The sequence below is a fragment of the Balaenoptera musculus genome, chromosome 3 (assembly GCF_009873245.2).
Source record: "Balaenoptera musculus isolate JJ_BM4_2016_0621 chromosome 3, mBalMus1.pri.v3, whole genome shotgun sequence".
NCBI classification, from domain to species: Eukaryota; Metazoa; Chordata; class Mammalia; order Artiodactyla; family Balaenopteridae; genus Balaenoptera; species Balaenoptera musculus.
Window position 1 is genome coordinate 116,303,525 of NC_045787.1, and position 14,581 is coordinate 116,318,105.

The 14,581-nt window shown below is 54.0% G+C and overlaps 1 protein-coding gene across 1 annotated transcript; it reads left to right on the plus strand.

Moving 5' to 3' along the window:
* The first annotated feature begins 706 nt into the window (after positions 1–706).
* Positions 707–13,326, plus strand: SLC4A9 (solute carrier family 4 member 9). Its single transcript, XM_036845955.1, is given in 26 exon segments — positions 707–906; positions 1,260–1,312; positions 1,315–1,419; positions 1,705–1,752; positions 1,755–1,802; positions 2,238–2,293; positions 2,446–2,603; positions 2,859–2,946; positions 3,304–3,458; positions 3,824–3,940; positions 4,103–4,268; positions 4,442–4,575; positions 4,745–5,001; positions 6,264–6,322; position 6,360; positions 6,536–6,723; positions 6,853–6,966; positions 8,182–8,343; positions 8,491–8,669; positions 9,387–9,458; position 9,884; positions 11,658–11,700; positions 11,703–11,725; positions 11,985–12,158; positions 12,770–12,925; positions 13,273–13,326. Coding segments are annotated over 26 exon segments (2,811 nt in total).
* The last annotated feature ends 1,255 nt before the right edge of the window (positions 13,327–14,581 follow it).

Consider the following 14,581-nt stretch of genomic DNA (forward strand, 5'->3'; position numbering starts at 1 on the left):
CCTAGCTGGCTCCTCCATCCTCACTGGGGGGCTGAGTTAGAGAGGTGGACCCCAGGCACACAGCTAAATTAGGAAGTTTCCAGGTGTTGTTGGACAAAGGAATTTAAGACTCAGGCATCTGTTCTTCATGAACTGCCTCCACTTTCCATCATTAGCCCATTTAGTGGGCAGGGCCTCTGCCTGCTATCTCCCTTCTCCATTAGCCTGCTTGACTTCTATAGACCCAGTTATTAGGTCTCTGTTTGTCCAAATGGGTGCCCTCAGGGTGTGTTGGTGACACTCAAAACAGTCCACGGTATTTGGTGTTTGTATTTGATACAGAGTAGTGGGTAGTATAATCTGGGGGTCAGTCCTAAGACCCAAGCCAGCGATGTATTCCTGTTAATTTACACAAAATGTAGTGGGGTCAGACTGGATCCCACAGGAAATGCTCACCACCCTTTTGCCCCAGGTTGGGCATTTCTGGAGAGCCTGGGAAAGGTCAAGCTAGCCTCACACTCTCAGGCTAGCAGGGAATGGGGAAAACAAGCAGGGGAGGAGGTGACTGGTTGGCTCTGGAGTCAGTAGGCCTTGCTGTTTGTGTTGTGCTACATGCGGGGTGCATTATAACTGCAGCCCCTGGGCCCCTGGGGCTCAGAACCTAGGCCCCTGGCCTCAGAACCTAGGACCACACCAGTCCCTGAGAGTCTGTGCAAGCCTCACCGAGATGAAGCTGCCAGGCCAGGAGGAGTTTGAAGTCTCCAGTGCTTGTGAAAATGTACCCACAGGAGAGCTAGACAGTGGCCCTGGCGGCCCCTTAGACACAGACAGCAGGGAACAGGGGGTACCCAAGGACCCTCTGCCTTTCATTCAGCTGAATGAGCTGCTGGGCTGGCCCCAGGCCCTGTAGTGGAGAGAGACAGGCAGGTGAGTGGGACCCAGGCCAGTTTTATGGGGCCCTTCCCCTTCCCCCACTGGGGCCTCCTCCATGACTCCCAGCTCTTCCGGTGTGTGGGGTGGTATTCTCACTCCCAATCAGGAGTTCCTTCCTGTGTTCCCCATTTCAGACCCTCACCCTCTATGGTGCTCAGCCTTCTCTGCAGTCTGGTTTTGAGTTCCCCAAGACCCAAGGTGAGGGCTGACTGCCCGGGAGGGGCATACTCTGTACCACTGGGCCCGCAACTTCCCCACCGTCTCACTTTCCCTAGCTCTCCTGTGTCCCCACTCCTGAACCTGGGAGAGAGGCCCTCAGGAACATTGTCCGCCCCTCTTCACCACAGGTAGGTGCTGTTTGAGGAGAAGTTGGAAGTGGTTGCAGGCAGGTGGAGCGCCCCTCCGTGCCCACCGTGGCACTGCCTAGCCTCCAGAAGCTCCACAGCCTGATGGCCAAGGGCCTCGTCCTGCTGGACTGTCCAGCTCAGAGCCTCCTGGAGCTCGCGGGTATGCTGGGACCCTTTGCTGGGAGGGCCTGGGCATCCAGGCCATTTCTCTAAGATTTCCCCCACAAAGTTTTGGAATTTTCCAGAGCCCACCCCGCCCCACCCTGGGGGACTACCCATCCCTGTCACAGGGGAGAGATAGAAATGCAGAGTGAAGAGAAAGTTCACTGGCCCCTGCGTTCCCTAGACTCTCAGAAGGGAAAGGGACTTGAGCAGAGGGCAAAGGGGAGAGTTCAGGGGCAGGGAGCTCACAGGAAAGGGTGGGAGCCCCACCTATGTTCTCCAGAGCAGGTGACCAGAGTGGAGTCGCTGAGCCCAGAGCTGAGAGGGCAGCTGAGAGACCCCCGCACCTCATCCAGACCACAGGCACCAGCCCCTGCTGAGGTGAGAGGCCCCTCCCTGGGCCCAAGACCAAAAACCCTGGGGTGGGAGGGTCCCAGATCTCCCCTGCACCTTCCTGGACCAAGAGTGGCCTAGCCTCAGCTTGGACCTCAACCCAGGACTCACGAGTGAGAAGAAGCAGGGGTAGTAGTGAGGGGAGAAGAATGGAGGGGCTAGAATCACAACAGCCAGAGCTCTGTGAAGGGATGTTCTTGGTAGGCACTGTGCCAGAGGTCTACGCACAGTATCTTATTTAATCTTCACAACCACCCTGGGAGGTAATACCACAATTATCCCCATTTTAGTGATGAGAAAACTGAGGAGCAGAGGGGGAAGTTGTGCTCCAGTTTTCACAACTTGGCAAAGCTGGTCAGGGAGCCCTGGTGGATCCACCCCAAAAGCCTGTGCTCTTAATCATCGCATAATCCTGTTTTGTAGGATCTGCTCGTCCAAGAGAGGCTTCTCACGAGGAGGAAGCCCCCCTGAAGGAACAGGTTTGTGGCACTTCCTTGGGCAGGGCTGGGAGAGGAGTTAGGGATTAACAGAGGTCCACCCTCCACTGGACTCCTCCTCAGGCAAGATCCTGCCAACATCCCCTTCCCTGAATAACCTTTCATTCTCTGTGTCTCCTTGAACCCCAACCCAGCATCAGAATCCTCTGAGACAGAAGCTCCCACCAGGGGCTGAAGCAGGGGCTGTGCTGGCAGGAGAGCTGGGCTTCCTGGAACAGCCAGTGGGGGTCTTTGTGCGACTGCGGGATCCAGTGGTGCTGGGGCCCCTTACTGAGGTGCCCCTCCCCAGCAGGTGAGGCTGCTGAGTGGGGGTCGGGTATCCTGGAGCCCAGAGAAGGTCTTTACCAGTGAGGGGATTAGGAGGTCTTTGGGTCTAGTTCTCTGGGGGTGGGGATGGGGACTGGTACTCAGGGAGGGGTGGCGGTCAGTGCTGCAAAGAAGGTGTGCACAGGAGCGTGTATATGGGGTTGGTAGTGAGGTCAGAGGCCAGGGCTGCCCTGTGAGATAGCAGCCTCTGTCTCTCTCTGGGACCTGGTTCCTTCCTCAGGTTTTTCGGCCTTCTCCTTGGCCCTCCCACACAGGGAAGGGGCTACCATGAGATGGGCCGGGCAGTGGCCATCCTCCTCAGTGACCCGGTGAGCTGGGCAGGCACGTGTGTGTATGTGTGTGTGTGTATACGTGTGTGCACGCTTGTGTCAGTGAGTATATGGACTCTCCACGTGCGATCAGTACAGCAGTGAAGCAGAGTGTGTCTTCATGTCTGGGAGCATGAGGACTGAAGTTCCCTTGGCTACCACCGCACCTCCACCCCTTACCTAGCACAGGGCTGGCACACAGTAGGCACCCACAGATACTCACTGAATGCATGCATGAGTGAATAAATGCTTGAATGACTCGTCTGCCTATGTGACTTGTGTCTAGTTTTGAAACTGTGAAAATGCATGTAAGGGTGCAGATCTGTATTTAGTGCCCCTCTGTGCCCCTATCCCAAGCAATTCCAGTGGTCAGTTCAGTGGGCCACCAACTTTCATGACCTTCTGGCAGCCCTGGATGCTTTCCTAGGGGAGGTGACAGTGCTCCCTCTAGGTCGATGGGACCCAACAGCTCAGATTCCCCCACCTAAATGTCTGTCCTCTGAGCACAAAAGGTATCTGGGGGTCATCATGCCCTAGAGATCCTTCCCCAAAGGCCTTGGGTCCAGTTCCACTGTTGAGGAGGGGCAGTGGGGTAGGGGAGGGGACAGGAAAGGGGCAGACCTGAGTTCTGCTGGACCACTCTGTCGCTGTGAGACCTTGAACCTTCCCCTGCCGGAGCCTGGCTTTCACTCCTGTTAGAAGGTCAGAATGTGACCTGGACCTTGTTGAAGCGAGGCCCAGGTCTCCGCGGTCAGAGCCGCGCTCCCAGCCAGCAGAGACACGAGCCGCCGCCAGGGGGCAGGGTGCCGCGAACTCCGGCGCCGAGTCGCGATCTGGCCGGGGATCCTCAGCCAACTCGGGTTCCCCTTGTCCTCAGGCTCCCCTCGCAACTGTGGGAGCCCAAGGGCCCCTCTGCCCGGCGAAGGACCCCGGCTGAGGACAGGCACGGCCGCGGGCCGCACGCGGCCAGCCCGGAGTTGCGGCGGACTGGCAGGTGAGGCGAGCTGGGGTGGGAGCGAGGGTAGCTGTCCTGGGTGGGGGGAGGAGTCACACAGGCCCCGAGGTGTGCGCTCACTGTGGGGGGCGGGGGAGACTCACCTGGCCCCAGGGACGTGGGATGCGGGAACCTGGATCACTGATGACCCACGGGCGGGAGGCTCCTTGTCCAGGACGTGCGCCGGAAGGCCTCGTGGTACCCCAGCGACTTCTTGGACGCCCTGCGCCCCCAGTGCTTCTCGGCCGTGCTCTGCATTTACCTGGCCACCGTCACTAACGCCATCACTTTCGGAGGTCTGCTGGGAGAAGCCACCGACAGTGCTCAAGTGGGGGGCGGGGGTGGGCGTGTGGGGAGTAGGCGTAGCTTTGGTATTCCACCAGCCATGCCCTTCCCCCTCCTCTGGGTCTATGGCTGGGCTGAGGAGGCTCCTCGGAAGCTTGGTTCCTGGGCTGAGGAATCCAGGGTCCTGTGCTGACAGGGCCCACTGTTGGCTTCTAGGGGGTGCTGGAAAGCTTCCTGGGCACGGCAGTGGCTGGAGCTGCCTTCTTCCTGATGGCTGGCCAGCCCCTCACCATCCTCAGCAGCACCGGGCCAGTGCTAGTCTTTGAACACCTGCTCTTCTCCTTCAGCAGGTAAGAGAACTCCCCCACCTCACCTGACCTCACCTGACTAGCACACCCTCAGCCTGGTCTCAGCTGGGTCAATAGGGGAGGGTGGAAACTGGTTCCAGGGGCACCTGACCCGGATTAGGTTAGGAGCAGAATGGGCACTTCCAAGCCCTGCCTGTCTCTCATCCCCCAGAGCTCACAGCCTGGACTACCTCCCCTTCTGCCTGTGGGTGGGCATCTGGGTGGCCCCCTTCTGCCTGGTGCTGGTGGCCACAGAGGCCAGCGTGCTGGTGCGCTACTTTACCCGCTTCACCGAGGAAGGCTTCTGTGCTCTTATCAGCCTCATCTTCATTTATGATGCCGTGGGCAAAATGCTGACATTGACCCGTGCCTATCCCATCCAGAGACCTGGCTCTCCCGCCTATGGCTGCCAGTACTCAGACCCAGGAGGTGGGCGAAGGAAATAGGGAGCCTGGCAAAATAAGGGAGGATGCAGGAAGGGTTGTCCCCGTACTGTCCCCCTTAGTTAAGTTCAGCAAAATGCTGAGTACTTACCCAGTAACCAGCAGCACTCTTCCCTATTCTGGTTCTGAGTCAGATGAAAAATAAGTCAACAGAGCAGGCCCAATATCTTTATTTCTGCCAGTGCTGAGAGAAGAACATGGTTGTATCTATGGGTATATGGGCTTCCTAATGATGAAACCAAAATTGGATCGACTTACCCACCCAGTCGTGGCTGCACCGGAGAGGGACTGTCTCACCCTAGAGGAGCAGAGCTAAATGCACGCAGGGTGCAGGCAGCTTACTCCCTAGAGAGGGAGAGGAAGGGGCAGGGCCAGGCATGCCCAGCTTCTTCTCCCAAACTCACCAATCAAATAAATCACTGCTCTTCTCCTGGGCTGAGTTACTGACTGGGTGGAGAGGAGCTTGGAGTATTACACTTGCACATTTCCCTCCACATGGACCAGGACTGAGGAAGAGGTGTCCTCTCAAGAGTTCCAGACTCTGCACTAGGCATGAACAAGACTAATTCTGGCCCTGGTGGAAACACACAGATTTGTGTGCTCATCCATTTGTTGGGCGTCTGCTTTGGCCAGTCCTGTGCCGGGCACCTGGGTTACAGATAGGTAGGGAATTTGAAGGGACAAGGGCATGAGGCAATGTCCTGAGGACAGACTTGGTAGTGATCGGAGTCAGCAGACAGATGAGTCAGAACTAAGAACTCTCTGGTTCAGCTGGACCTGTGAAATTAGGCTCCTGATTTGGGCTGGAGAAGGTTCCCAGGGGAGGAAAAATCACCTGAATTCTTTTTTTTTTTTTTAAATAAATTTATTTATTTTATTCATTTTTTATTTATTTATTTTTGGCTGCGTTGGGTCTTCATTGCTGTGCGCGGGCTTTCTCTAGGTGTGGTGAGCGGGGTCTACTCTTTGTTGCGGTGCGCGGGCTTCTCATTGCCGTGGCTTCTCTTGTTGTGGAGCATGGGCTCTAGGCACGCGGGCATCAGTAGTAGTGGCTCACGGGCTCAGTATTTGTGGCTCGCGGGCTGTAGAGCGCAGTTTCAGTAGTTGTGGCACACGGGCTTAGTTGCTCCGCAGCATGTGGGATCTTCCCGGACCAGGGATCAAACCCGGGTCCCCTGCACTGGCAGGCAGATTCTTAACCATTGTGCCACCAGGGAAGTCCCCACCTGAATTCTTCTCTCCTTCCAGGAAATGAGTCTCAGTGGACAAGCACAAAGCCAAAAGACAGAGATGGCATCTTCAGCGTGGTGAGGGCCTGTTCCTGGGAGGGCCTGGGAAAGAAAGGGTGGAGACCAAAGAAGTCAGTAGTTCCAGGCTCTTCCCACCCCTCATAGGTCACTGAGGCCCAGCCATTTGCTATGGTTGCAGATCTCCTATCTTGTGTACTCAGTCTCAGTGGACATCAGTGGACATTTATTTCACTGCCCATAACCCCATCCTGGACCACCTCTCCACACAAGACCTAGGCCTAGTCAATGCATCCTTGCTGCCCCCACCTGAGTGTACCCGGCAGGGAGGCCATCCTCGTGGGCCTGGCTGTCATACAGTCCCAGACATTGCCTTCTTCTCCATTCTCCTCTTCGTTACTTCCTTCCTCTTTGCCATGGCCCTCAAGCACGTAAAGACCAGCCGCTTCTTCCCTTCCATGGTGAGTGTCACCTCTCTTTCTGTGGGAGAGAACAGGCTGTTGGCCTTGGGCCCTGTCTGCAAATGGGAAAGGGGGCAGAAGGAAGGGGATGGTGGCCTGAACCTGACTGAGTGTCTGCTGGGTGGCCAGGTGTGCAAGATGCTGGGTGACTTCTTCTCAGTCCTGGCCATCCTGCTGGGCTGTGGCCTCGATGCCTTCCTGGGCCTAGCCACGCTGAAGCTCACGGTGCCCAGAGAGTTCAAGGTGAGAGCTGGGAGTGGAGGGCAGAGGGCAAAGCAGGGCCAACAGAAAGGACCCTAGAGGAGGAAGATGAATAGATCCCATACTTCTTCTCTAGTCTTCTGTTTTCTCACTCATAAAATAGAAATAGTATAATAATGGTCTCACAGAGTTGTTGTGAGGACACATCGTGTGCCAGACACATAGCAAGCACAGAATAGGTAGCTACTATTATAGGTAAGGGGTTAAAAGAATGGGTTCTGGTCAGCCAGCCCTAGGTCTGAGTTCCACTTCTGTCACTTCCTAGCTGTGTGACTTAGGGAAGTTAACCCGCATTCTGAGCCTCAATTTCTTCATCTATAAAATGGAAATAATAAATTACCATAGTTTCTACCTCACAGGTTGTTTTGAGGTTCACAGAAGATCATAGTGCAAAGCACTATCACATTTCTGGGACTGGCACATACCAAGACCTCAATAAATGCTAGCTATTGTTGTTATATGTTCTCCCTACTCTTGGCATGGCCCTACCCACTACACTACTCCCCAAACTCTTCTGGGCACCCACGATTGCCTGCTCTGATCCAGTAAAGCTGGAGCTCCCTGCCCAGGGCATGACAGTGCACAGGACAAGGCTCAGCATTGACTTAGCACCTAAACTTTGCCTGTGCATTTGGAGACCTCCCCTCCAGCTTCCCTCAGGGCAGGAGAGCACGGGGGCTCCAACTGAGGCAGCCTCAGGGGCTCAGAACCCAAGGCAGCAACTGGAGCCCTGCCCCCCACAGACGCTTGTAATCAGAGCAGATGCAGACACACCCAGCCCTGCCCCTGCCCCAGATCAAGGCAGGTCTGAACCTGAGTTGCCCAGCGCTGGATGGGGGTGCGGGGTGCCTAGGGAGAAGCTCTCTGTACATCAGGAAGTGTGGGCGGGCCTAATCCACCACCTCCTCCTCTTGCAGGGAGGGAAGGACCCTGAGAACCAAAGTCCAGAGCCCCCAGCTCCAGCCCAACCCCCAGGCTGGTCCCCCTCCTTCTGCCCTCTGCCATCCTTGCACTGGGATGCTTTGAACCAGCTGTGCACATACAGACTGCTCCCACCTAGCATTCAGTGTCTTAGAGCATGCAGGGGGGTGGGGGGGATGAGGGGGGGCGTTGTGGAAGAGTGCCAAGGCTGGAGTGTGCAGGTGAGGTGCTCTTGAGATACCCTCTCCAACCTGTCCACGGACTGCCCTTCCCTAGCCCACACTCCCTGGACGTGGCTGGCTGGTGTCACCTTTTGGAGCCAACCCCTGGTGGCTGAGTGTGGCAGCCGCCCTGCCTGCCCTGCTATTGTCTATCCTCATCTTCATGGACCAGCAGATCGCAGGGGTCATCCCCAACTGCACCGAATATAGACTGTGGGTAAGGCCTGCTGGGTAAGACCCTAGGTCCCTAGCCCAAGGGACAGGAGCTCCAGGGTGGGGTCCAGGCTCCCCCTCTCCCACCCCAGAGGACAGAGGGCTCAGATCTGGGCTAGCTTCATCCTCATTGCCCCACCGCTACCTGCAGAAGGGAGCTGGCTTCCAGCTGGACCTCCTCTGTGTGGCCGTGCTGATGCGGCTCACATCAGCTCTTGGGCTGCCCTGGTGTGTCTCAGCCACTGTCATCTCCCTGGCCCACATGGACAGTCTTCGGAGAGCGAGCAGAGCCTGTGCCCCAGGGGAGGCTCCCAGCTTCCTGGGCATCAGGTGAGGCCAGTATTCAGGAGGGTGGAATGAGACGTGGGCAGCAAGGTGGGGTATTGGGTACAGGGCAGAGTTATTTGGGCAGCTTAAATTGTAAGCTGGCGACTCCAGAGGGCTCTCTCACTGCCCCATGAGCACTGCTGTGGGGCGAATGGGTGGGTTCTGGGCTCTGAGGTGGGTGAGTCAGGTCTTCCCCTCTCCTCCTTCAGCCATGAGACTGGGAGGGGCCTCCAGAGGAGCATCATGGATATGAGTGTGGAGGCAGCTGGGGCTGAGCAAGGATGAGGTGGTACCTAATCATCCCCACTCAGTGTAGAAGCACCTCATTGATATTACAAAGTAACCATCACAAAAACAATTTTGTTGGAAACACAGTCTAACTGTCGAAAGTATGTGAAATCAACTTTGCAAATTATGAAGTAGAAGTTTTTATGGTAGTGTAAAAATTGCTAATTTTCCATCAAAATAAAAGATAAAAACAAAGAGCAGCTCTGAGCTTGAGCTGCTGAAGAGGACTGGGACCCCCGTATTGAAGTGACCTGTCCCTTCCTCTCTGCCAATTTTTCACACCAAGCTAAGGTCCCCTCCCTGCCAGGTAACTCTCAGGGGATCCCTCCGCTTCCCTCCTGCCAGGGTCTGTTGTGATGTTTGGCCAGTGTGCCCAGCCTGGGCACCCCAGGGGCTCTCCTAGACCCTAGCTAACTCCTCCTTTCCCCACAGAGAGCAGAGGCCGACGGGCCTGGCGGTGTTCATCCTCACAGGAATCTCCATCTTCCTGGCACCTGTACTCAAGTTACCTTAGTCAGACAAGCCAGCATCAGGGGCAGGGCAGTAATAATAATAAATGTAGGAAGAACTGACATTGGCTGAACATTTACCGCATGCTGGGCACTGTGTTAAGTTTTCTCCATACATAGTCTCATTTAATCCTCACATTACCACTGAGAGGCATATGCACTTTAAAAATGAGGAACCTGAAGATTAAAGAGGTTAAGGAGCTTACAAGAGACCACCAAGAGGGCTTCCCTGGTGGCGCAGTGGTTGAGAATCTGCCTGCCAATGCAGGGGACACGGGTTCGAGCCCTGGTCTGGGAAGATTCCGCATGCCGCAGAGCAGCTGGGCCCGTGAGCCACAACTACTGAGCCTGCGTGTCTGGAGCCTGTGCTCCGCAACAAGAGAGGTCGCGATAGTGAGAGGCCCGCGCACTGCGATGAAGAGTGGCCCCCGCTTGCCACAACTAGAGAAAGCCCTCGCACAGAAACGAAGACCCAACACAGCAATAAAATAAATAAAAAGTTTAAAAAAAAAGAGACCACCAAGAGACCTAGTTTCTCAGACCTATCTGAGAACCTAAACTCTGACCCAGTAGGCTTTCTACCCAGTGGAGCAGGGTGCAGACATGCCACCATCCCCAGGGCCCAAGTACCACCCTTGCTCCAGACTCTCAATGAGCCTTAGACTAAGAGTGTGATCATCACAACCCAGAAAAACTTTGAGGCAAAACCCCTTCACTTCTCCCTCACCAGATGTTTATAAACACCTACTGTGTGCAAGGCTCTGCGAGGCACCTGGGAGAAAGGGGTGGGGAGGGGAGTAATATTGAAGAAGAATATGGAACCAAGCCCCTGTCAGCAACACATACACATGAATAAAAATTAAGCAACAAGTAACAGCAGAAAGGTTCAACAAGCCAAGACAGCAAAGCAGTCAAGGAGGATGTGGAGAATGGTACACAAATTCACAGGCAGGACGACAAGAGGTTAGCGGAGGGAAAGGTCATGGAGGCTGGGTGAGAGTAGAGTAGTTGAAAGAGTCAGATGGACCGGATCAGCCGCTGACTAACTAGGTGACTCTCATTCAGCAGATTTTTACCGAGCATAAGCCATGTGCCAAGCACTCTTGCAGGGACTGGGGATATAGTGGTGATCAAAACAGATCATCCACATCTTGCATTCTGGTGAGAGGAGACACATAAAAACAATTAAAACAATAAACTAGGATAATTTCAGATAGTGATAACTTCTACGAAAAATAAAAGAGGGCAAGGTGATTAAGAGCACCAGGGGTCTACTTTATTTATTTATTTATTTATTTATAAATTTATTTATTTATTTTTGGCTGCATTGGGTCTTCATTGCTGCGTGCAGGTTTTCTCTAGTTGCGGCAAGCAGAGGCTACTCTTCATTGTGGTATGCGGGCTTCTCATTGCAGTGGCTTCACTTGTTGTGGAGCACGGGCTCTAGGCACGCGGGCTTCAGTAGTTGTGGCACATGGGCTCCGTAGTTGTGGCTCATGGGCTCTAGAGCGCAGGCTCAGTAGTTGTGGTGCACAGGCTTAGTTGCTCTGTGGCATGTGGGATCTTCCCGGACCAGGGCTCGAACCCATGTCCCCTTCATTGGCAGGTGGATTCTTAACCACTCAACCACCAGGGAAGTCCCCAGGGGTCTACTTTAGATTGGCTGGTCAAGGAAGGCCTTTCTGGGGTGTTATGACATGAGTAGTGAGAAGCATGAGTAGTGAGAGGGATGTTAGGGAAGAGCATTTTAGGTGGAGGGAATAGGGAATTCTCTGGCAGTCCAGGTTTAATCCCTGGTCGGGCGGAAAAAAAGAGAAACATAAGTGGAGGGAACAGCAAAGCAAAAGGCCTTGCAAGGGGTAGAAGTAAACTTGGACATAGTGAGGAAAGGAAAAGGGGCCAGTATAGCAGGAACAGAGAGAGCAGAGAGGAATGTGAGAGAGAAGAGTGGTAAGAGAGGTAATGGGCAAGTTACTTAGCCTCTCTGAAATCCAATTTCTCCATCTGTAAAATGGAGAAAATTATAGAATTTACTGCATCTGATTGACGTGAAGATTCAATGAAATCAGGCAATACAAAGTGGGTATGCTTACATGCTGGAGGCTGGAGGCTGGGGGTGGAGCCTGGGGGGGTGGGTATCTGGGCAGCTGGCAGAGGTGAACTACTTTGCCAGCTCTCCACTTCTCTCTACCAGTTCATCCCAATGCCTCTGCTCTATGGCATCTTCCTATACATGGGGTGACAGCAATTAGCAGCATCCAGGTGAGTCCATTAAAATCACCAAGTAACCCCACTCTTCTCCTTTTCTTTCCCGCTGGTACTTCCTGCCTGCATTTGCCAATTCCCCTCCTCTCCTCTTTTCCTGCCTCTCCTGGCCACAGGGACTCTGCTGCCACGCTGTGGTTGGGGAGGGGACCAAGGGAGCCTTCTGACCGTTCCCAACGCTGGGCTTGGATAGCTAACAGTGACACCCTCCAGGCTACCTGAGTACCCTGCTTTCCTCCTCCTCTTGTTCCCCCAGTTCACGAAGAGGGTGCAGCTATTATTGATGCCAGCAAAGCACCAGCCGGACCTTCTGCTCTTGTGGCATGTGCCTCTGAGGAGGGTCCACTTCTTCACAGCCATCCAGCTTGCCTGCCTGGGTCTGCTTTGGATAGTCAAGTCTACCCCTGCAGCCATCATCTTCCCCCTCATGGTGACTCGGGGCAGAGTTGGGTGGTGTCCTGATGGCCCCCAGGAGACTCAGCCTGGGAGGGTGGCCAAGGCCTGAACGAGAGGGAGAATCTACCCTCTGTCACTTGCCTTGGCTCTGCCTGGTTGGGAATCCTAGGACAAAGAAAGATGGCCAAGGGATGACTACAGATGGGCTAGACCTGGGATACCGGGTTCAATTCCTTTCCCAATCTCTTTGGGCTGATCAGCCACAGGTAGGGATATAAAGCCCAGAAGAAAACTGAAGACCTGGGAGAGCCAAGGCTGGCACTTTTGTTACTCAGTAAGCTGATAATGTAAGTGGCTTCTGGCTTTGTTCTTACTGAGGAAGTTAAGAGCCATGGGCTTTGCACTGGAACCAATCTGGTTACTACATCCCAGCTCTGTGACCTCTGAGAAGTTACTAAACTCTCAGGGCCTCAGTTTCTTTCTCTGTACAGTGGGAATAATTATGTCTACCTCATATGAATGTGTTAGCATTCAGTGAAACTACACACAATGCCTTGCACATAGGAAGTGCTCAATAAATGTTACTGTTGTTAATGTTCCTGCTGCTATTGCTGGCAGCCCTTGGCTTTGTTTCTATCCCTGCAGTTGCTAGACCTGGTGGGGGTCCGAAAGGCATTGGAGTGGGTCTTCTCACCACAGGAACTCCTCTGGCTGGATGAGCTGATGCCAGAGAAGGAGAGAAGCATCACTGAGAAGGGGCTGGAGCCAGAGTACTCATTCAGTGGAAGTGACAATGAAGATGTGAGCTCCAGGATGGGCCCTCTCAGGAGAACAGGGCAGGGGTTGGGGAGAGAGGTCTTCTCCAGGAGTTGCCCCTAAAGTGTAATATCTCTGTTAAGTCTGAAGATCTGATCAACACAATCATTCCTCTTTGTTCTGTATTAACATAGGCACACTGAAGGAGCGAGGGAAATTTTTTCTTCATATGAGCCCAGGGTGGGTGGAAAGGCCTGTGGACAGTCCTGATCTTTGTCTTTGTCTTAATGTGGGTTTATATCCTTTCACTCTCTGGGTTCCTTTCTCTCTGCTGTCTGTCTCAGTCTTTTGTCTTTCTGTTCCCAACTCATCTTCGGATCTCTGTTCCATAGTCAGAGCTGATGTATCAGCCATAGGCTCCGGAAATCAACATCTCTGTGAATTAAGTGGTATGGAGTTGGGGCTCCAGGAAACTGAGCATGAGGTAAGGGTGTGAGGAAAATGCTCCAGGTGTTGAGGATGGGGAGGTGCGGGCTCAGACCTTGGAAAGCTCCAGTGTGCTGAACAGCCCTGTTTTCTCTACATGCTCCAGTCCCTCCTGAACCCCCTAGTGGGGGAGGGGGTAGCAGAGTCTCTCCAGAGGAAAGAAGGAAACAAGCGAGGGTTCCTGGGCTTGGCTCCCTGTGGCAGTGAAGTCTGGCCAGTAGAGGGAGCTCAAGCTCACACCAAACTGGAAGGGATGGGGGGTGGGGGAGGGAAGGGCACAATGATAAAAGAATGGGAAGGAGCAGGGAGGAGAGGAAGGGAGCAGAAAGCCTCCAGCAGTTTTCCTTGCCTTGGAGGCTCCTCCCATAGGCTGCTTAGAACCACACTCCAGACAAGTGGAAGGATTCTTTGTCACTTGCCCTCTCTGCCTTTCCTTCATTTTATTCATCCATTTATCAAAACATTTTCTGAGTACTTTTGGAGTATCCAGGTACTAGAGATACACAGTGGTAAGACAGTCATGGTCCCGGACCTCAGGAAGTTAAAATTCCAGTGGGAAAGACAACTGTTAGAGTGGGATAGTGCTGGCTAAGGGAGGGAGAGGCTGTGGCAGCAGAGAGGCCTCCGATCTCTTCTTGGAGGGTGGTGAAGCTACAGTGGTGGGAGTTGGGTAGGGCTTCCAAGAGGAAGTGGTCCATAATTTGAAATCTGAAGAATGAACAGAAGCTAGCCAGGATAAGATGGAGGGAAAACGTTCTAGACAAAGGGTACAGTACATGCAAAAGCCTGGAATTTTTCCCCCTTGATAAAATGAACTCTCTGGGGCTCCGCCTCGCCATGGCTCTCCAGGCCGAAGAGCCCGAGTCCCCACCAGTTGCAATGGAAAATTCTGGGGGCTGGAGGGAGACAGGGCAAATCACGGGATGGCGCAGAACAAGATCTCCTGAGCTCTCCTTATCCCCTATCACTGCTTGGCTCTGTTCTTTGCCTTGTTGTGTAGTCCTTGCTCTGACCCCACTATGTCTTCTCTCTGTTCACAGGTATTTACTCAGGAAGTCAGGACATTGTTGGCCTTTGGCTAACTGCCAGATGCTCAGTCGGCTGGGAACCTGGAACGTTGGGGCAGGACGGGAAGGCAGCTGGCCAAGACCTCTTTCACCCTCCTGAGCCGGGAGTGGAGAATGGCAGGGGACAAGCAGGTTAGCTTTGTGGTTG